The sequence below is a fragment of the Pan paniscus genome, chromosome 20 (genome assembly GCF_029289425.2).
Source record: "Pan paniscus chromosome 20, NHGRI_mPanPan1-v2.0_pri, whole genome shotgun sequence".
NCBI classification, from domain to species: domain Eukaryota; kingdom Metazoa; phylum Chordata; class Mammalia; order Primates; family Hominidae; genus Pan; species Pan paniscus.
Window position 1 is genome coordinate 44,679,571 of NC_073269.2, and position 20,771 is coordinate 44,700,341.

Sequence of the window (20,771 nt, forward strand, 5' to 3'; positions counted from 1 at the left end):
AGCCCCTCCTATTTCGAAGCCACAGCGTAGACCACCGCCTCTTTAGAACCTTGAGACCAGTCCCTGTCCCTGCCCCGTCCCCTCCTCATAGCATTAGAGACCAATGGCGCAGATGGGTGGAAAAGTGGGGGATCCCCTCTGGATCTTAAGAAAATGGGGGCTGGGGGGTTGCTCTCTGGAGCTAGTGCCGGGCTCTAGGACCCAGCAGGCAAGTAAGCCCGCCTCGCTCTTACCCCTCCCCCAAGCCGCCCCTTCCCCCCCCACCCGTCTTCCAGGTTCCCCCTCCCTCCCCCCTCGCCCCGGCTCCCGGTGCCCGTCTCCAGCGCCGCCGGAGCCAGCCAGGGAGCCGGAACGAAAAGGAGGAGGAGGAGGCCGCGTCGCCGCCGCTCGGAGCCCGGCCGGAGCCTCGCAGGCAGGTGCCGAGGGGGGCGAGGGGGCGGGGGCTGACAGACTGCCTGCCCCGATGAGGGGGCGGCCGTGACCGCGCTGCGCCTTCTGCCCACCCAGGCGCCCCCAAGGCCCCGGCTAGGAGGACTAGAGAGTGGGGACCCCCCAAACTGCGCGGCAGCCATTCGGGGTACCAGTCTTCATTTGTGGGGTCTGGACTTTCTCCGAGGATGCCCCATTCACAAAATTCCGTCCTGGACCCTCACCGTTGAGGAACGCTGAGGACCACTCCCCCCGGGGGACACAGGATGTGTGGGGAGCGTAGGCCACCCTGAAATGCCAGTGCCCCATTCCAGCTAGGCCCTGGGGGGACCCCTGCTCTCATTCCCTGCTTCACCTGTTGTCGGGGGAGGCGGGCGGACAAAGGAAGCAGCGTCACGTGACTGCTCATTCACAAAATCCCATCCCATTGAGAAAAGGGGGCTGGGGGCGCTGCGGCCGCCCCTTCCCCTCCTGAAGGGCCCGGGAAACCCAGCAGCCTGCAGGTGGGGGAGGGGGCTAGAGCTCGTCCGGGTCCCTAAGGTTGGGACGCCAGGGTCCCTGTGCTGGATGGCAGTGAAGGGCTGGACACTGATCCCGATTACTGGGCGGAGGGCTACGTCCTCTGAGCTGGGGGGCGGGGTAAAATGGTTCTGAAGGATGCTGGGGCTGGGGGGCGGGAAGGGAAGAGGGAGGAAGGATCAATCTGCCCCCCCATCCCATCTTTCCCCCCTGGCTTCCCTCGGCTGGGGCCTGGGGGAGCAGCCTTGATTTTTGTGAATGAAATGCTCTCTGGATGTGTCTTCGGTCGCCCGTTTCTGACTTCCTCTGCCTCCATCTCCCTCTGAGCCTCTCTTTCTGGCCATTTCTGGTTCTCTCCCTGTTCCCTGCCCATCTCCCGTTGCTGGGTGACTCAGTGAGCTTTGCATCCGGTCTCATTCATAAATCCGGGAAGGGGTGGGTGGGGGGGAAAGAGCCTGGGTTTCTCACCCAGCCTGTGGCCTGGACGACAGGGTGCGGAGGCAGGGTTGGGAGAACAGGAGCTGAGTTGATGGGCCCAGAGAAAATATATATGCGCAGGCACCCAGCTGTGAGGGGGAGCACTGGGTGGGGCTGTGGGTATGTGCTGAGGGAGGAGAAGGGGGTGATAGGGATAAGCAGGAGGGGGAGGGGAGGGCAACACCAGGGCTATGGGGGTGGGGACGGAGAGATGGGGGAAAGGTGGGTACAGAGAGAAAGGGCAGACATGGAGAAGAAGATAGAGGTGAGAGAGAAGAGATGGCATGAGGAAGAAAGGAGCCATGTGGAAGACGGTGGCCATGGGGTTGAAGGTGGGTATTGCTAGCTTAGGGTGCAGTGGACCTGGACGTGAGAGATGAAGTTGGAGGGGAGATGAGGGTTGAGGGAACATTCCATGGGAGAGCAGGATTTGAGCTCATGACTGTGTTGTCCCTGTCCTTCCCCCCACCTCCTGCAGGTACATGGTGCGGGTCCGAGCTGTGGTGATGGCCCGAGATGACTCCAGTGGGGGCTGGCTGCCTGTGGGGGGCGGGGGCCTCAGCCAGGTGAGCGTGTGTCGGGTCCGAGGGGCCAGGCCCGAGGGGGGGGCCCGCCAGGGGCACTACGTCATCCACGGGGAACGCCTCCGGGACCAGAAAGTGAGCCACCCTGGGGCATGCGGGGAGGGTAGGGACCTGGGGAGGGAGGGGAGAGGGGCTGGCGTGTGGAGCAGAGGTCAGGTTGCCTCCCAGCCTAGGAATCAAGCTGGGGTGTGAAGTTTGGGAGTGAATATCTGTCCTGTAGATAAGAGTTGGGAATTGCAGGATACATGGGGTGTTTGGAGGGTCCTGTCCACTGCCACTTCCAGCCAGACTACCCTCGCTGTCTCCCTGTACTGCTCCTGCTCCCCGCTCCAACCCCAGCCTGTTCCACAGGGGGCACTGCCTCCCCCCCACCCCCGACTCACACCATGTCCCTCCTCTGCTCAAAACCCTCCATCTTGCTCAGAGATCCTTGCCACGAGGCCCTACACCACCTGGCCCCTGTCTGCCCTAAGTATAGTGAAGCATTTGCTGGGGTCCATTTGAAAGTGTCAGAGATGGTTGACAATTCTATGCATGGGTTCATCAGGAATAACTGGGCTGTCGGGCACAATGTGGAGGGACAGTGTTGAATCAGTTTCAGCTAGGGATGTAGTAGAAAGATATGGATTGTGTGAAAGGCTTGGGGGAAAGGTTTTTTTTTTGGAGCAGGAGTCAGTGGAGGGATTTGAAATGGAGTGAAGGAATATGGTGATACTAGGCAAGGATTTGAGGGAACATCAATAGGGTGTTGGCTAGCATCTGAAGGGGAATCTGTGGAAGTCTAATAAGACTGTTTTGGAGTAAGTGCTGGCTGGGTACAGTGCCTATAATCCCAGCCACTCATGAGTCTGAGGCCGGAGGAATGCTTGAGTCCAGAGTTTGAGACCAGCCTGAGCAACACAGAGAGAGCTCATCTGGAAAAAAAAAAAAAGAGAGAGAATATTTTTTGGGTAAAGTTTCCAGAGATTATTATTAGAAGAGGATTCACAATAATATTGTGAGATGTTCAGTAAAGTCTGGGAAGTATTGTTGAGCCAGAGGGGGGATGTTGGGTTATCAGAAAGGGGTTAACAATGTTTTGGGCCATTCAGCAAGATTCGGGGTTTCTACAGGGGCATCAGAGGGAGGTATTAGGAAAATGTAGGGATCAAGGGGTTGGGAAAATATTTGAGCATCAGAGGTGTGTTCAGTAAAATTGGGCGTAGCTGGGTGTGGGGGTTCATGCCTGTAATCCCAGCACTTTGGGAGGCTGAGGCAGGAGGATCACTTGAGACTGGGAGGTTGATTCCGTAGTGAGCCCTGATCACACCACTGCACTCCAGCCTGGGTGACAGAGTGAGACTTTCAAAAAACAAAACAAGTAAAACTGGGGAGTTGTATCAGTGTTGATCAGAGTTCAGGGTTACACTTAGGGTTGGGAAATGAGGTTTGTGAGAAGACACTAGGGTATGCATGGGGGCTGGTGATGGACGAGACGTCACAGGCATGTCTGGGTTGGGGTATCTGACCCTGCTTTCCTTCTGCCCCTCAGACAACCTTGGAGTGTACACTGAAGCCAGGCTTGGTTTACAACAAGGTGAATCCCATCTTTCACCACTGGAGCCTGGGTGACTGCAGGTTTGGACTGACGTTTCAGAGCCCTGCAGAGGCTGATGAGTTCCAGAAGAGCCTGCTGGCTGCGCTGGCCGCACTGGGTCGAGGTGAGCAGCCCAGGTGATGTGCACTGGGGGCTGGCCTGGGAGCGGGAGGAGAAGCTGGGCTCAAGGAACTCACTCTCTGCCTCTCTCCCTGCCCCAGGCTCACTCACCCCCTCCTCTTCCTCCTCCTCCTCCTCTCCTTCCCAGGATACTGCAGAGACCCCCTGCCCTCTGACGGTGAGTGTCCAGGATGCCTCTCTGCTGGGGGAGGGTAGGGGTTTTGTTTTTATTCTATGAACATTCTTGAGCACCTACTGTGTAGCAGGCACCATGCCACACACCGGGTACACAAAATTGGGCCGGAACTATGAGTGTCAATTCAATCCCAGTTATTCTAGTCTTTCTGCCCTGTCATGATTCACACATTCATTCAAGGGTCCTTATTGTGTACCTTCTGTATACCAGGCAGTGCTTTAGGCACTGGGTTACATCAGTGAACAAAAAGTTCCTTTCCTCCTGGAGCTTCTATTCTAGTGTGGAAAGGCAGAAAATTAAAAATATATATATATAAACAATAAAAATGAATAAATATTGAAAGTAAATGGATGAACAAATTATTGACAACCCCATGCTTCCAGTTACTCAGGCTCTAAATCTTGGAGTCATCCCTGACTCCTTATCTTTTATGCGTCTCATCTCATCTGTCAGCAAATATTGGTTCCACTTTCCAAATCATCACAATCTGCCTCCAACCTGGTACCATCCAAACTCATCTCCCAACTGGACCATCTCAATAGCTTCTCACTGTCAACTCCTTCCCTCCTGCCCCCACACATAGCCAGAGGATCCCTATCAACGGCTGAGTCAGATCATGCCCCTCCCACACTCAGAACCCTCCCAGGGCTCCAACTCACTCAAGTAAAGGACAAAGTCCTTACAGTGGCATATGAGATCCCATGCCATGTGGCCCTGTGTGTCTGGCCCCCTCTCTTACTCGGCTTCAGCCACACGGCCTCTTCACTCTTATTCTAACATGGCAGGCACAGCCCTGCCCCAGCGCCTTTGCACTGGCTGTTGCCTGGAACACTCTTTCCCAGATTTCCTCGTGGCTCATTCCCTTGTTTCTTTCAAGGCTTTATACAAATATCATCTTCTCAGGGAGGGCCTCCCTGAGTATTTAAATTTAAGTATTCCATTTAAAATTGCAATCGGCCAATGCCCCTTGTCTAGTGCTAATTTTTTCCCATGTTCTAAGGCATTTTCCTTATTTCCTTTCTGAAAATACTATTATCTTTTTTTTTTTTTTTTTTTTTTTGAGATGGAGTCTTGCACTGTTGCCCAGGCTGGAGTGCAGGGGCACGATCTTGGCTCACTGCAACCTCCACCTCCCAGGTTCAAGGGATTCTTCTGCCTCAGTCTCCCAAACAGCTGGGATTACAGGCACCCAGCTATTTTTTTTTTTGTATTTTTAGTAGAGACGGGGTTTCACTATGTTGGTCAGGCTGATCTCAAACTCCTGACCTTGTGATCCGCCCGCTTTGGCCTCCCAAATTGCTGGGATTACAGGTGTATTTCCCGGCCCATTTTCTTATCTGTTAGTTTACGGTCTATCTCCCATGCTAGAATGTCAGCTCCAGGCCGGCAAGGATCTTTTGTTTGTTTCTTGCTGTGTCTCCAATGCCTGAAACAGTGCCTGGCACACAGTAAGTGTTTAGTAAATATGTGTTGAATAAACGGAATGAATGAATGCACATAATATCGGGTGCAATTTGGCACTTGCTGGAAACCGTAGGAGTTGCCTAAAACACCTGGAGGAACAAAACTGATTCCCTGGGCAGAAAAGGGGAGGGTTCCAGGGTCATGGGAGATGAAGTGGGGCCACAACAGTTGCAGACAGTTCCCATCCATGGAGCACTTACCCGGGAAAGATGCTCTGCTGTCCAGGCCCCCTCTGGAATCTGCACAGTGGTCTTTGTGAGTCTGGCACGTCGTGGGTGCTCAATGAATGTCTATTGAAGGCAGTGTGCAGATAAGGTAGGAGTTATGTCCAAGTGGCAGAAAGGAAGCTAAGGGTCTGAGAAGTCGTTTCAGCTAGTTTCAGAACAGAGGCTGGTTTGCATGGGAAGGGGAGCACTCGGAGTGGGCAGGACTGCCCCAATAACAGTGTGGGGCTGGGAGTGAGAGAGGAAGGCAGCTGGCTGCCCAGGGGAGAGGGATTCTGAGAAGCGGGAAGACGATTAGATGCTCCTCAGGTTTGGCGAGCTGATTAGATCAGGAGAAGAGTCCCACAAAAATAACAATAACCATTTCCAGCTCTCCCAGTACTTCAGGCATATGCTGTGCCCTTGACAGTGGCCCTAACCGCATCCTTATGAATAGGTACTCTTAGGATCCCCGTTTTACAGAGGAGGAAACTGAGGCTCAAAGAGGTGAGCTCACTTGCCGGAGGTCACACAACCAGTCAGTGACAGAGCCGGGGTTTGAACCCAGGCCTTCCTGGCCGCAGAGCCCTCGCTCTCAATGGGAGGGGGTCTATGTGAGGGCATCGGCTGTGCGGGGGCGTGTCCCCGCGCTGAGGCCGCCAATCTCCTCCAGTCCCACGTGGACAGCGACTCCTCCTCCAGTCACAGCCGCCAGGAGACTCCTCCCAGCGCCGCTGCGGCCCCCATCATCACGATGGAGTCAGCTTCAGGCTTCGGGCCGACCACGCCCCCCCAGCGCCGCCGCTCCTCCGCTCAGGTGCGACCTGGGAGCCTGGGGCTCCTGGGGGAATGGGGCGGTGCACTCGGGGCCCGAAGGGAGCGGGAGCCATGGCCCGGGGAGGTGGGGAACACAGATTCCAGGGGATGGCTGACCTGATAACTGGGCCGGACTGGGAGAAAGCGGCGGGGAAATAGGGAGAGGCTTGGAGGCCTGGGTTTCTAGGAGGCTTGGGTGCGGGCCTCCCGAGTCTCCTTGCGCTCTTGGAGATTTTGAGGGGTTTCGAAGTCCAGAGAGGTTTAGGACCATTTTCAGAGTGTATATTTGGGGAACTCCTGGAAGAGGACTGTTAAATTCATGGGGAGGGTGGGAGAGTCGGTACCCAGAAGGGTAAAAGAGGCCCAGGAACCAAACTCCTGCGCCTTTAAGGAGGAGGTGGCTGGGTCCAGAACCCCTGGATCCTCAAGGTAGAGGGGGCTGGGAGCTGGGGCTCTTGGATCTTAAGAGAGGACAGGACTAGGAACCTTCGGCCTCTGGGTCCTTAAAGGTGTGGGGTTGGTGCGTGGATTCCTCTGTCTGTCCCTGGAGAAAAGTGGGGATTGAGGGACCTTGGGAGAGAAGCAAGCTGGGGTCTTGAAAATCTGAATCCCAGACCCAAGAGTGCGCTAGGGAACTGGATCCTTGAGGCTAAGACTGGGATGGATTCTGATCTGTTTGTCCCTTCGTCCCGCAGAGCTACCCTCCGCTTCTACCGTTCACGGGGATTCCGGAACCCTCAGAGCCCCTGGCAGGGGCAGGGGGCCTGGGGTGGGGCGGCCGCGGCTACGAGGATTACCGGCGCTCCGGGCCACCCGCGCCCCTCGCCCTGTCCACCTGCGTCGTGCGCTTCGCCAAGACCGGCGCGTTGAGGGGCGCTGCCCTGGGGCCCCCAGCTGCACTACCTGCCCCTTTGACCGAGGCTGCGCCCCCAGCGCCCCCCGCTCGCCCACCCCCCGGCCCGGGCCCATCCTCTGCGCCTGCCAAGGCCTCCCCGGAAGCGGAGGAGGCAGCGCGCTGCGTGCATTGCCGCGCGCTCTTCCGTCGCAGAGCAGACGGGCGTGGCGGCCGCTGCGCAGAGGCCCCGGACCCGGGTCGCCTCCTGGTGCGCCGTCTAAGCTGCCTGTGGTGCGCCGAGAGCTTGCTCTACCACTGCCTGTCGGACGCCGAGGGCGACTTCTCGGACCCGTGCGCCTGCGAGCCGGGCCACCCGCGCCCCGCCGCGCGCTGGGCCGCGCTGGCCGCGCTCTCCCTGGCAGTGCCCTGCCTCTGCTGCTACGCGCCCCTGCGCGCGTGCCACTGGGTCGCAGCGCGATGCGGCTGCGCCGGCTGCGGGGGTCGCCACGAGGAGGCTGCGCGGTGAGGACGGCCTGGTGGGTCCGCTAGCCGGCCCGAGGACCCAAAATTGAGGGTCCAGGACCCCGGACTCCGTTCGGACCTAAAACCCAAACCTAGGCACATCCGGAACTTGGAGCTTGAGTTTGGATTGAGAGATCTCAGACCTGGAACCTGGAACCCAAACCTAGGACTGAGAGACCCCAGCCCCAGCTTCATTGGGGTGTCTGTCTAAGAGGTCCCAGGCGTCCTGAGTTCTGGCGTTCCCCCACCCCCACACCCCACGAGGAGGCTCCAGGCGTCCCCATACTTTGCATCTCAGAAAGGCCAGGGAGCACATAGATCCCGAAAAGGGCAGGTCCCTGTTGAAATGAACAACCTAGACCCCGGTCACGCCTGGCACCATGTCCCTCAGATTACAGCCCCACAATTAGTCAGGACTTGCCCATAACTGGCTCTGCCTTTATTCAACTCCCAGATCAGATCTTGAGACCGTAGGACCTAGAGTCACCCACAAACAGTTCCTGAATGTTCACCTAAGACCTGGTGCCCCCACATCTGAGACATTCTCATAGTCCCAGGACCCCTGAGACAGCAGGACCCCTGAGAAAGTTTCAAACAGAGTTTGAAACTCTGTTATGCTCTGGAATCTCCAGATGCTGCCCCTCAAATCTACCCACGACTTAGTGCCCACAGACCTGGCCTCCAGTCCGGGAACACTGAAGTCTAAGATGTCCAGGGAACTCCCAGACACCCTGGGACTCCAGACTCTTAAGATGCACTAAGTGCTCGGATATACTGAAACACGAGATGTTCTCTTACCAAAATGACTTGGGAGACCCATCCCAGAGCCCCCAAGATCCAGATATCAGACACCAAGATGCTCTGGAAGCCAGGGATCAAAGACCTCCATAGGTCCACCCACCCCCAAGCCAGGGTTCTCAGGAGCTTTGGATATCATTTATAGGACTCAGAGGTGCCTGGGGTCCTCAGATGTGCGACTGAAGGCCACCAACACCTCAGGACCCGAGATACTGGTCTCGAGTTCTCAAATAGCCCTCTCTTGCAGTCCCTCCTGGACCTGGATTTTGAGACCCCAAATGTCCTGGAATCTTCAGCTTCTTTCTACCCACAGATTCCCAACCCCTTAAGGGCTGGGAGTCCAGCTCCCAGAAGAGGGGATGCTCATGGTGACCCAGACCTCCGACGCCCTTGGCCCTCAGCCCTTGAGTGACCCCAAGGTACTTTAGGAGCACTGGATCCAATACCCCAAAGGTGCCACTGACCCCCAAATGCAAGGCTCAAGACCCTACAACATTGGGATTGTTCCTGATCCAAGACCTTCGTCCCTCCATACCAGAGGCATTCAGATTCGAGGTGCCCCAAGACCCCAGCACCCTCAGACCCCAGATTTCTTTGGATTCAAACCTCACTAGTCTGATGAACCCCAAGTTGCCTCTACACCTGATTCCCCCATCCCCACTTGTCGGACCTCAGAGACCTGCTGCCCCTTGAATCCTGTCATCCATAGGCCCCCAAAACCCCAAGGTTCCAGCCTCTGGAATTCTGGTCCCAAGGATCCCAGCCCAAGCCCCCAGCAATCCTCAGAATTACCCCTTTATCTTAGGGTGGGATCCCTACCATTTGGAACTCATTGTAGGACCACCCAGGGTGGGGCACAGTGGCTCATGCCTTGTAATCCCAGCACTTTGGGAGGCCAAGGAAGGAGGATCGCTTAAGGCCAGGAGTTTGAGACCAGCCTGGGCAATGTAGTGAGACCGTCTCTAAAAAAAAAAAAAAAAAAAAAAGGACCAAGTAGGAGCTCCCTCACTGTCACATCTAGGACCCAGCATTGTCACAGATGATTATGCAGGGTCTTCATTAAGTGAAGGCACACAGCCCAGGGTTTCGAGGAGCTGGAAGTCACACCAGTCTGCTGGCCACACTGTGCCCTCAGAAGAAGTGTGTGCAATGGAAACTTTCAGGCTAGTTATGGCTCTGCTGTCCCACAGCCCCCAGCCTTGCAGACCTTCCTTCAAGTCCAACCTTAATTCCTAGTCCAGGTTCAAGTCCCACCTTTTATGTTCTCCCCCCTCCATTAACCCCTTCTCTTCCTATTTATTTATTTATTTATTTATTTTGAGACAGAGTCTCGCTGTATCACCCAGGCTGGAGTGCAGTGGCACAATCTCGGCTCACCACAACCTCCCCCTCCCGGGTTCAAGCCATTCGTCTGCCTCAGCCTCCCGAGTAGCTGGGATAACAGGCATGTGCCACCACACCCGGCTAATTTTTTGTATTTTGAGTAGAGACGGGGTTTCACCATGTTGGCCAGGATGGTCTCAAACTCCTGACCTCATGATCCACCTGCCTCAGCTTCCCAAAGTGCTGGGATTACAGGCATGAGCCACTGCACCTGGCTCTCTTCCACTTTAGAGTGAGAAGTTGCTTCAGGAAGTTTGAAAGCCTGTTTCATGGCCCACTGAGTCTCTTCTGTGCAAAGGGGGGTGCCACAGGCTTTTTTCCCTCAAGTGAAATGGGGCTTCCAGCGGATCGAAGATCTGGTGTCCTGTGTGGGGGCCTCAAGGTCTTGGAGCAAGACAGTCTCAATGTTGTATGGGCTTGGGACCTGCATCTGGCCCCAAGCATCTGGAACTGTGCACTTAACCTTTCTTCATTACCCAGACTTGGATGGCCTTGTTGGGGTTCAAGGGATAGGTCCTCTGTCTCTTCCTTTAAATTATTAACTATTTATTACATCCGGAACCTGTGAGATTCAGCACTCCCAACCAGACCCTGGGATGGGTGAGAGAAAAGCGGGGGTGTCTCTCCCCTCCCCACTCTGCCCAGCTCTCAACACTGTCAGACCCACCAGAGCTGAGGGCGGAGGGATTGGGGGCTGGGGCAGCCTGGGTCCCCATGCCCCTCTCTGTGCCTCGGTCTCCCCCCTTCCGTGGTGGGCGGGGGGGAAGCTCCATTCTTAACCTACCTCGTTTTGGGGAGGGGTGGGACGGGGGACCAGAGTGCTGTACGGTGCTGTGGGATCTGCAGATGAAGCGGTGGGGGCTAAGGAAAGGTCCCCTGGCCGCCACTTCCCAGCAGCGCCTCTCCCAGGTCCCCCAGTCCTGCTCCCTGCTGAGACCCACCTCTGATCCATGATTCCCCTTCATTGCCCCCAAATCAGGGGTACATGGAGGGCCGCCCTGGGAGCCAGGCAGACCTCAGACCCTGGAGCCCCCAGGCCCAATTTCCCAGCCGCTTGCCCCTCAGATCGGATGCTTGGCTCCCAGATTTGGGGGAGGCACCCCAACATATATCTTCCTGATCTTGTTTCTAAGCCAGTCTGTGACCTCAATATTGTTAGTGTCAGTGCAGGCTGAAGTGGTGGGGGAGGATGGGGGCCAAAGACCCAGCCTTGTCATCGGGGGAGGGGGCACGAGATCTGCTCCAAGAAATGTCTGTGACAAAGTCTCAGTCTGTGTTATTTATTTGCCTCTGTGCACCCCACCCACTCACCTTCCTGAACTGCTAAACCAGTCTCCTACTTAAATTCTCCCTTCTCCCATCAGACCCTCAAGCTGAGTTTTATAAGACACTCAACAAATGCATTTGTTGAGCACCTAATTATGTGCCAAGCCCTGTTGAAAGCACTGGAGATAAAGCAGTGGGCAGAACAGACAAAAGTCCCTCCTGCAAAGAGCTTATGAGCTTTATAGTAGGGGAGACAATAAGTAAATGACTTAATATGTTAGAAATGATAGAAAGCAGAAAGAAAAAAAAGTGGGAATGGGAGATACATGCCATTTTAGCTAGAGTGGCCAGGTTAGACCCTCCTCAGGAGTTGGCATTTGTTGTTGTTGTTTTGAGACAGAGTCTGACTCTGTCACCCAAGCTGGAGTGCAGTGGCATGATCTCTGCTCACTGCAGCCTCTGCCTCCTGGGTTCAAGTGATTCTCCTGCCTCAGGCTCCTGAGAAGCTGGGACTACAGGTGGGTGCCACAACGCCCGGCTAATTTTTGTATTTTTAGTGGAGTCAGGGTTTCACCATTTTGGCCAGGCTGGTCTCGAACTCCTGACCTCAAGTGATCCACCTGCCTTGGTCTCCCAAGTGATTCCAGGTGGAAATCTCCCAAGTGATTACAGGTGTGAGCCACTGTGCCTAGCCAGGAGCTGGCATTTGAACAAAGCCCTGACGGAGGTGAGGGAGTTCTGGGGATGTCTGCAGGGAAGGGTATTTTAAGTAAAGGGAACAGCCAGTGCAAGGCCCTGAGACAGGAGTGTGTCCGGTAAGTCTGAGGAGCTTCAGGGAGCTAGAGTGTTGAGAGGGGAGGAAGCAGAGAAGAGAGCGCTAGGAGATGAGGGCAGAGAGGCGATGGGGCAGATCTGTCAGGCCTTGAAGGGCATTGAATGGACTTAGGTTTTTACCCTGAGTGAGACGGAGCCACAGGAAATTTCAAACGTGGGAGGCATGTGACCTGACTCAGTTCACAGGCTCCCTCTGCTGCATGTGGTCAGCAGAGTAGGAGTGGGGTGGGGGACAGCTTCACAGAGAGGAGGCTGCTGTGATGGTTCAGGACAAGACAGCAGCGGACAGGCCCAGGGTAAGGGCCCTGAAGGGTGGAGAAGTGGGCAGGTGTTGGGCCTACTTTGTAAATAGAACCCACAGATTTATGTATGGGATTTGAGATAAAGAGAGGAGTCAAGATTGTAAGTCCAGGTTTTTGGCTGGAGCAATTTTTTTTTGTTTTAAATTGAGTTCATCACCCAGGCTGGAGTGCAGTGGCATGATCACTGCTCATTGCAGCCTCAAACTCATGAGCTCAAGTGATCCCCCAACCTCAGCCTCCCGAGTAGCTGGGATTACAGGTGCACACCACCAAGCCTGGCTAATTTTAAAAATGTTTTTGTAGAGACATGTTCTCACTATGGTGCCTGGTCTGGTCTTAAACTCCTGGGCTCAAGCGATCCTCCCACCTCAGCCTCCTGAAAGGCGGGGATTACAGGTGTGAGCCACTGTGGCCCACCTCTGGGCAATTTTTAACATTTGATTTATGTCAAAAAATAGCCCCCCAAGTGTCCTGCCTTGGGGTAAACAGGGTTATGGGGTTACTCGTATCTGCCCTTAAGGAACAAGTTCTACCCCTGTTCTTCCCTCCAGGCTCCTGGTCCACCCCCAACTTCCAGCAGAATTGTCTAGGAACTACTGGATACCAGGATACAGTAAGGAAGAGATTAGATCTGACACAATGTTTACTTAGCAACAGCAACAAAACAACAGCAGTAGTAACAGTAGAAATAGGTTCCATGGTTTAAGAGTATAGAGTCTGGAATTTCATCTTCAAGCCTTGGCATCACCATGAATTCACTCTGTGACTTATCTTCTCTCAACCTTAGTTTTCTCCTCTGTAAAAGAGATAAGATACTTCGCCCAATAGTACACATTAAATGCTATATATGTATTAGTTATTCCTTATTAAATACTCCCTATATATCTGCTAAGCACTTTTTACATATGAAACTCTAATTAATCCTCAGCAACAACTCTAAGAGGTAGGTACTATTATCCCCATTATACAGATGGGAAGCAATTTGGCAGGAACATGGAGCTGGTGAGTAACAGAATCAAGCCCTAACCCTTGTCTGCCTGATTCCTAGGGTGTAATCTCTTAACCACTATGGTGCATTGCACCTGCTCACTCCAAGGCCTAAGAGGGAGAGGAGTGAAGGCCTAACAGGCACATCGTGATCGATGAGGAGGGCCTGGTGTGTGAGGGGTGTGCTGGGATTCCTGGGTCCCTTATGTAATTCAAACCCTGAGGTGGAAAGGAGGGAGGAAGTTTTGGATTTTAGGCAGAGTTGGGTGAACACCACTCCATCTGGGCTGCTTTAAGAGCAGAGGACAGGGCCAGGAACACTGGCTCAAGCCTGTAATCCCAAGCTTTGGAAGGCTGAGAGGGAAGGATTGCTTGAACCCTGGAGTTAGAGGCAAACCTGGGCGACATAGCTAGACCCCTCTCTACAAAACTTTATTTCTTTTTTGACACGGAGTCTTGCTCTGTCCCCAGGCTGGAGTGCAGTGGCGCGATCTTGGCTCACTGCAGTCTGTGTCTCCCGGGCTCAAGCAATTCTCCTGCCTCAGCCTCCCAAATAGTGGCGACTACAGGCGTGTGCCACCACGCCCGGCTAATTTTTGTATTTTTATTAGAGATGAGGTTTCACCATGTGCCCAGGCTGGTCTCGAACTCCTGACCTCAAGTGATCCACCCACCTCAGCCTCCCAAAGTGCTGGGATTACATGCGTGAGCCACCGTGCCCGGCCTCTACAAAACTTAAAAAAAAAAAAAAAATTGGCCGGTTGCAGTGGCTCACGCCTGTAATTCCAGCACTTTGGGAGGCCGAGGCAGGCGGATCGCTTGAACCCAGCAGTTGGAAACCAGGCTGGGCAACATGAGGAAACTTTGTCTCTACAAAAAAATTAAAAACAAATCAGCCAGGCGCGGTGGTCTGCGCCTGTGGTCCCAGCTACTAGGTGTAAGCCACCAAGCCTGACTGATTTTTAAAAATTTAGCTGGGAGGCTGAGGCGGGAGGATCTCTTGAGCCCAGAAGGTCGAGACTGCAGTGAGCCGCGATGGCGCCACTGCAGTCCAGCCTGAACGATAGAGCGAAATCTGCCTCAAAAACAAACCAACAAAACACCAGCAGAGGACAACTGAGGGAGGAAAAGGAAAATGGCACCGAAGTTGTTTTTATGTCGCCGCAACAGTGACACCCGCCGCCAGCTTGTCTTGACAGCGGAGATGCCGAACGCACTGCAATTTACAGCTCCAGGGGGCGTTCCTACAACCCCGACAGGTTAGCCGAGGGGCGGGGCGGGCGGGCCCCGGGGCGGGTTCGGCGTTCTCCTGCGCCAATGGGAGCACCCAAGCCCCTGCGCGGGAAGATGCCGATTGGTCAGTGCCGCCGGACGCTGCGGGGAGCTCGTGCGCGCGGCGCTTTTGGGGCGGAGCCTGCCACCGGCCGCCAGGGGGCGCGCCGAGACGACACTTTCATGGAGGCGGTGAAGGCGGAAGCGTGGGAGGGGGCCGCGGTGGCCCAGGACCTGCTGGCTCTGGGGTAAAAGGGTGTGCGGTGAGGCTGGTGGGTGCAGGAAGGCCAGGTCTGCCCCCTGGACGCGGACGGAAAGGGATTCTCAGTGCATCCCCGCCCCCTCCCGCTGCCTCGGTCCCCACAGGTATGGAGGTGTCCCGGGGGCGGCGTCGCGGGGCGCCTCATGCCCAGACTTCAGGGGGCTGTGCGTGCGGCTGGCGGCGGAGCTGGGGACGCTGGGCGCCCTCGAGCAGCAGCGAGAGGCGGGCGCGGAGGTGCTGAGCGCCGGCGACGGTAAACACGGAGCGGGAGGGTGGCAGGGGGGCCGCCACGGGGCCACCGAGCCCTGACACCCCTGTCCTCGCAGGCCCTGGCGCGGAGGAGGACTTTCTGCGGCAGCTCGGCAGCCTGCTGCGGGAGCTGCACTGCCCGGATCGCGCGCTCTGCGGCGGGGATGGCGCGGCTGCGCTTCGGGAACCCGGTGCCGGACTGCGCCTGCTGCGTGAGTCCCGGGATGCGGAAGTGGCAAGGCCATGGCCTCGGGAGCGGCGGGCTCTGACTTTTTAGGGGAAATCGAGGTTCCCAAGGGGTGTGGTCAGAACTTTGGGGCGGCCCAGAGGGTACGAGGTGGGTGGGGTGAGCATGTTGGGGCGAGCAGAGCGCTCTGAAATGGGCGGGGGTAGAATTTCATTTCATTTTTTATTTATTTTATTATTATTATTTTTGAGATGGAGTTTCACTCTTGTTACCCAAGCTGGAGTGCAGTGGCGTGATCTCGGCTCACTGCAACCTCCACCTCCCAGGTTCAAGTGATTCTCTTGCCTCAGCCTCCCGAGTAGCTGGGATTACAGGCGCGCGACACCACACCCGGCTATTTTTAGTAGAAACGGGGTTTCACCATGTTAGCCAGGCAGGTCTCGAACTCCTGACCCCAGGTGATCTGTCCACCTCGGCCTCCCAAAGTGTTGGGATTACAGGCGTGAGCCCACCACGCCCGGCCCGGGGTTAGAATTTTAATTGGAGGGCCTAGGAGCTCAAGTGGGTTGGATTAGGAGGAAGGCTTGAGGTTTCAAAGTGGGCAGGAGTGGAATTCGTAGGAGGGGACAGGGTCTCAAGGTGGGGCTTACTCTGGAAGGCTTTAGGTGGGCGGGACTAGAAGGTGGAGGATTTTTTTTGTTTTGTTTTTAAGTGGAGGTGGGGTCTCCCTATGTTGCCCTGTCTGGTCTTCAACTCCTGGCTTCAAGCGATCCTCCCACCTCAGCCTCCCAAGGTGTTGGGATCACAGGCTACAGGCATGAGCCACTGTGCCTGGGCAAAGGTGGAGGTTTTAAAGCCGGTGGAGCCTTTTTTTTTTTTTTTGAAATGGAGTCTCGCCCTGTTGCCAGGCTGGAGTACAGTGACATGATCTCAGCTCACTGCAACCTCCAACTTCCTGGTTCAAGCGATTTTCCTGCTTCAGCCTCCCGAGTAGCTGGGATTACAAGCACTCACCACTATGTCCTGCTAATTTTTGTATTTTTAGTAGAGACACAGTTTCACCATGTTGGCCAGGCTGGTCTCCATCTCCTGACCTCGTGATCCGCCCGCCTCTGCCTCCCAAAGTGCTGGGATTACAGTTGTGAGCCACCGCACCCGGCCATCAGTGGAGCTTTTTGACCAAGATGGATGAGTGGGTAGCAGCCTCCCTGAGTGCACAGCACCCATTTATTACTTTCAGGCTTTCTCTGCTCAGAGCTCCAAGCCACCCGCCTCCTGTGCCTGCGCTCTCTGCTGGATCCGAGTCCTAGGCCACCCCTTGGTGAAGGGGTGGTGGAGGGGGCCGGCATGGTCCAAGAACTGGACCTTACCCTCCAAGCCCTGGGGCTGCCCAGACCTGCACCAGGGACCCCCGCCAGCCAGCTGCTGCAGGAGTTGCATGCTAAGGTAGAGAGTCAGAGTCCCCTCCCGACCTGGGCTACCCCACTTTCCTTGTGGGGGTGGGGGTCCTCTCTCCACTTCTGGAAGGAGTATTCCAACCACTGGCCTGTTTTTTCTGGAGCTGTGACTGGCATTCTCACATCTGTGGCCTAGGTCCTCAGGGGTGTGGGGAGCTGGGTTTACAGAGGGGCCCATCCTCTCTGCCCCAGTTGGCCTCTGACTTCTTCTCCCATCAGATCTCAGAGCTGCAGCCTTCTCTGCCCCCAGGGTCCCTGCAGCCCCTCCTCAGCTGCTCGCTAGATGCACCCAGATGGGTAAGACTGTGTGTGACTGACTGAATGTGAACTGTGTCCTCATCAGAGGTGGCAGTGAGAGGGACCCCTAGCCTGATCTTGAGACCTTTTCTCCCAGGAAGCGTTGGAGTCTCTGTCCCAAAGCCTCAGAGATCAGTACCGCTGCCGCCGCTGCCTCCTCCTCAAACGCCTTGACCTCACTACATCTGCTTTCCACTGGAGTGACCGGGCAGAGGTGTGGTGGGCAGGGGACCGTGCAGAATTGGAGAGGCCCAGTTGTGGGGGCTGCAGTTGCAGGGAGGAGGAATGAGGGCCAGGAGTATCACCCTCTTGCAGGTTCTCAGGCCGTGGACATTTTATAATTTTTTGAGGTTTGGGGCTCCTAGAATCTCAGGGTCCCAGGGTATTGTTGAATTCCCAGCTCTGAGCTGGGAGTATATTCAGAGGCATACCCCATCATTTTTTTTTTTTGAGATGGGGTCTCGCTCTGTTGCCAGGCTGGAGTGTGGTGGTGCGATCTCAGCTCACTGCAACCTCCGACTCCCGGGTTCAAGTGATTCTCCTGCCTCAGCCTCCTGAGTAGCTGGGATTACAGGCACATGCCACCATGCCCAGCTAATTTTTGTATTTTTAGTAGAGACAGGGTTTCACCATGTTGGCTAGGATGGTCTCGATCTCCTGACCTTGTGATCTGCCTGTCTCGGCCTCCCAAAGTGCTAGGATTACAGGCATGAGCCACTGCACCCAGCCTTTTTTTTTAATTTTTTTTTTTTTTTTTTTTTGAGACAGAGTTTTGCTTTTCTTGGCCAGGCTGGAGTGCAATGGTGCGATCTTGGCTCACTGCAACCTCCGCCTCCTGGGTTCAAGTGATTTTCTTGCCTCAGCCTCCTGAGTAGCTGGGATTTCAGGCAGGCACCACCACGCCGGGCTAATTTTGTATTTTTAAGTACAGACAGGGTTTCTCCATGTTGGTTAGGCTGGTCTCAAACTCCCAACCTCAGGTGATCTGCCTGCCTTGGCCTTCCAAGGTTCTGGGATTGCAGGCATGAGCCACCACGCCTGGCCAAGTGTACCCCATCTTTAAGAGATACGAGCAGAGTAAGGCACAGTGGCTCATGCCTGTTATCCCAGCACTTTGGGAGGCCAAGGCAAGAGGATCACTTGAGCTCAGAAGTTTGAGACCACCTTGGGCAACATAGCAAGACCCCCATCTCTACTAAAAATTAAAAAAAAAAAATTAGCTGGGCATGGTGGCGCATGCTTGTCATCTCAGTTACTCAGGAGGCTAAGGTAGGAGGATCACTTGAGCCCAGGAGATTGAGGCTGCAGTGAGCCACCATCACGCCACTGCACTCCAGGCTGGGTGACAGCGAGACCCTGTCTCAAAAAATAAATATTTATTTGAGCTGTGGGCAGTGAGGTCTTGAATGGTAAAGTGATGCTTCCAAGATGACAGGTCCCACTTGGGGAAGGGCTCCAGGGTACCTTCTCTTACCTCCTCCCCACTCCAGGCCCAAGGAGAGGCCATGAGGGCAGTGCTGATCCCAATTCGAGAGGTTCTGACCCCAGAATCGGACATCTCCATTGCACACGTTCTGGCTGCCCGAGCCGACCTGTCTTGTCTCGTCCCAGCCACCAGCGTGGCTGTCCGCAGAGGGACCTGCTGTGCCATCAACAAGGTGGGCATCTGGGGTAGGGAAGGGCCGTGGCATCCTTGGCCTTCAGATTGGCCTTTCAGCCTCTGCTCCAGTCCAAGTTTCAGACTTACCACCTCTAATCCACCCACTAGACATGGCAGCTAGAAGGACCTCGCTCACACAAAAACTGACTGTGGACTCCCCAGCTCAGAATGCTTCCGTGGCTCCCTAATGATCTGAAAACAAAGTCTAGCTATTTACTGAGCCCCTGGCTACTTCTCCAGCTTGGGCTTAAAATCCTTCCCTATCACCAAACACTACCTATTTGTTGTTTTTTAACCTTTTTTTTTTCAAGACAGAGTCTTGCTCTGTCACCCAGGCTGCAATGCAGTGGCTTGATCTTGGCTCACTGCAACCTCCACCTCCCGGGTTCAAGCGATTCTCCTGCCTCAGCCTACCGAGTAGCTGGGATTACAGGCACCCACCACCATGTCTGGCTAATTTTTGTATTTTTAGTAGTGACGGGGTTTCACCATATTGGTCAGGCTGGTCTTGAAGTCCTGACCTTGTGATCTACCCGCCGTGGCCTCCTAAAGTGCTGGGATTACAGGTGTGAGAAACCGCACCCTTTTAACCATTAAAAAAAAAAAAACAAAGACAGAAATAGGCCAGGCACAGTGGCTCACGCCTGTAATCCCAGCACTTTGGGAGGCCGAGGCAGGCGGATCACGAGGTCAGGAGATCGAGACCATCCTGGCTAACACGGTGAAACCCCATCTCTACTAAAAATACAAAAAAAAAATTAGCCAGGTGTGGTGGCAGACACCTGTAGTCCCAGCTACTCAGGAGGCTGAGGCAGGAGAATGGCGTGAACCCAGGAGGCGGAGCTTGCGGTGAGCCGAGATGGCACCACTGCACTCCAGCCTGGGCGACAGAGCAAGACTCTGTCTCAAACAAACAAACAAACAAAAAACAGAAATACCCTCTGTTTTAGTGATTAGGTATCTAGCCGCATGCCTCTGTAAGTAGTCTTATGTAAAATGAGTATTAGGGAATAAAGTCTAACACAGCAACTATTGAGGCAAAATTTAAGTTAAGAAAAAAAATGAGCCTGAGGTGGGTGGATCACTTGAGCCCAGGAGCAGAGGTTGCAGTGAGCCAGGTTCTCGCCACTGAGCTCCAGCCTGGGCGACAGAGCCTAGGCGACTCTGTCTCAAAAAAAAAAAAAAGAAAATAGGCTGGGTGCAGTGGCTCACGCTTGTAATCCTAGCACTTTGGGAGGCCAAGGTGGGCGGATCACAAGGTCAAGAGATCGAGACCATCCTGGCTAACACGGTGAAACCCTGTCTCTACTAAAAATATAAAAAATTAGCCAGGCGTGGTGGCACGCACCTGTAGTCCCAGCTACTCGGGAGGCTGAGGCAGGAGAATCTCTTGAACCCGGGAGGTGGAGGTTGCAGTGAGCTGAGATCGCACCACTGCACTCCAGCCTGGGCAACAGAGTGAGACTCCGTCTCAAAAAAAAGAAAAGAAAAAAGAAAGCTCATGCTAGTATCTTCCACCAGTTCAGTCCCCCCTCCCCCAGCCACTGTACTCAAATAGTCAACATCTGCTGTTTCTTCTTCAGCCTCATGCTGTTCCCTTCGCTCTCTGGCCCCCTTGTCCAAGATACTTTTTTTCTCTGCAACTCAAATCTCATAAACTCTCAGGTGCTTATGGGCAACGTTCCAGACCGGGGGGGCCGCCCAAATGAGCTGGAGCCTCCCATGCCCACCTGGAGGAGCCGAAGAGAGGATGGAGGCCCCCAGTGTTGGGGTCGCAAGAAGAAGAAGAAGAAGAAGTAAAGGTGGACTGGTGGTCGGGGGCGGGGGGTCCTCCATGAGATGCTAATGCTATCGGTAATCTCTGGGGAGTTCGTTTAAGGCTTTCCTTGGTATTTGGCACCCAAGCCCCCCATCTCCTATTCCTGAGTCCCCAAATGCCCTGCTCCCATTCACGTCAATACCAAGAACCATGTTCTCCAGAGAATAAATTTAATTTATGACAGCTGTAGGACCTCTCTCTGTGGGGGCCAAGTCAGGGGTGTTGGGGTTTGTGAAGGGGTGGGGGGGGGGTCTCTG

The 20,771-nt window shown here is 54.9% G+C and overlaps 2 protein-coding genes across 11 annotated transcripts; both read left to right on the forward strand.

Moving 5' to 3' along the window:
* Positions 1-17: 17 nt before the first annotated feature.
* SPRED3 (sprouty related EVH1 domain containing 3) lies at positions 18-14,577 on the forward strand. Of its 6 annotated transcripts, none has more exons than XM_034946598.3 (6): positions 18-416; positions 1,904-2,084; positions 3,541-3,709; positions 3,807-3,883; positions 6,242-6,385; positions 7,080-14,577. In XM_034946598.3, exons 2-6 carry the CDS (start codon positions 1,908-1,910, stop codon positions 7,743-7,745), a joined length of 1,233 nt encoding a protein of 410 aa, XP_034802489.1. In that variant the 5' UTR covers positions 18-416; positions 1,904-1,907; the 3' UTR covers positions 7,746-14,577. The 6 variants fall into 6 exon arrangements, with proteins under 6 accessions (XP_034802489.1, XP_034802487.1, XP_034802490.1 ...); XM_034946596.3 differs by having other exon boundaries at positions 270-412; XM_034946599.3 differs by having other exon boundaries at positions 270-412; positions 1,904-1,991.
* Positions 14,578-14,682: 105 nt separating this feature from the next.
* FAM98C (family with sequence similarity 98 member C) lies at positions 14,683-20,697 on the forward strand. Of its 5 annotated transcripts, XM_003812273.6 has the most exons (8): positions 14,684-14,831; positions 14,950-15,098; positions 15,172-15,306; positions 16,522-16,727; positions 16,958-17,035; positions 17,133-17,249; positions 18,526-18,693; positions 20,361-20,697. In XM_003812273.6, the coding sequence occupies exons 1-8, from the start codon at positions 14,767-14,769 to the stop codon at positions 20,493-20,495; spliced, it is 1,053 nt and encodes a 350-aa protein (XP_003812321.2). In that variant the 5' UTR covers positions 14,684-14,766; the 3' UTR covers positions 20,496-20,697. The 5 variants fall into 5 exon arrangements, with proteins under 5 accessions (XP_008962924.2, XP_008962923.3, XP_008962922.2 ...); XM_008964676.4 differs by lacking the exon at positions 18,526-18,693 and having other exon boundaries at positions 14,683-14,831; XM_008964675.4 differs by lacking the exon at positions 18,526-18,693 and having other exon boundaries at positions 14,683-14,831; positions 17,137-17,249.
* The last annotated feature ends 74 nt before the right edge of the window (positions 20,698-20,771 follow it).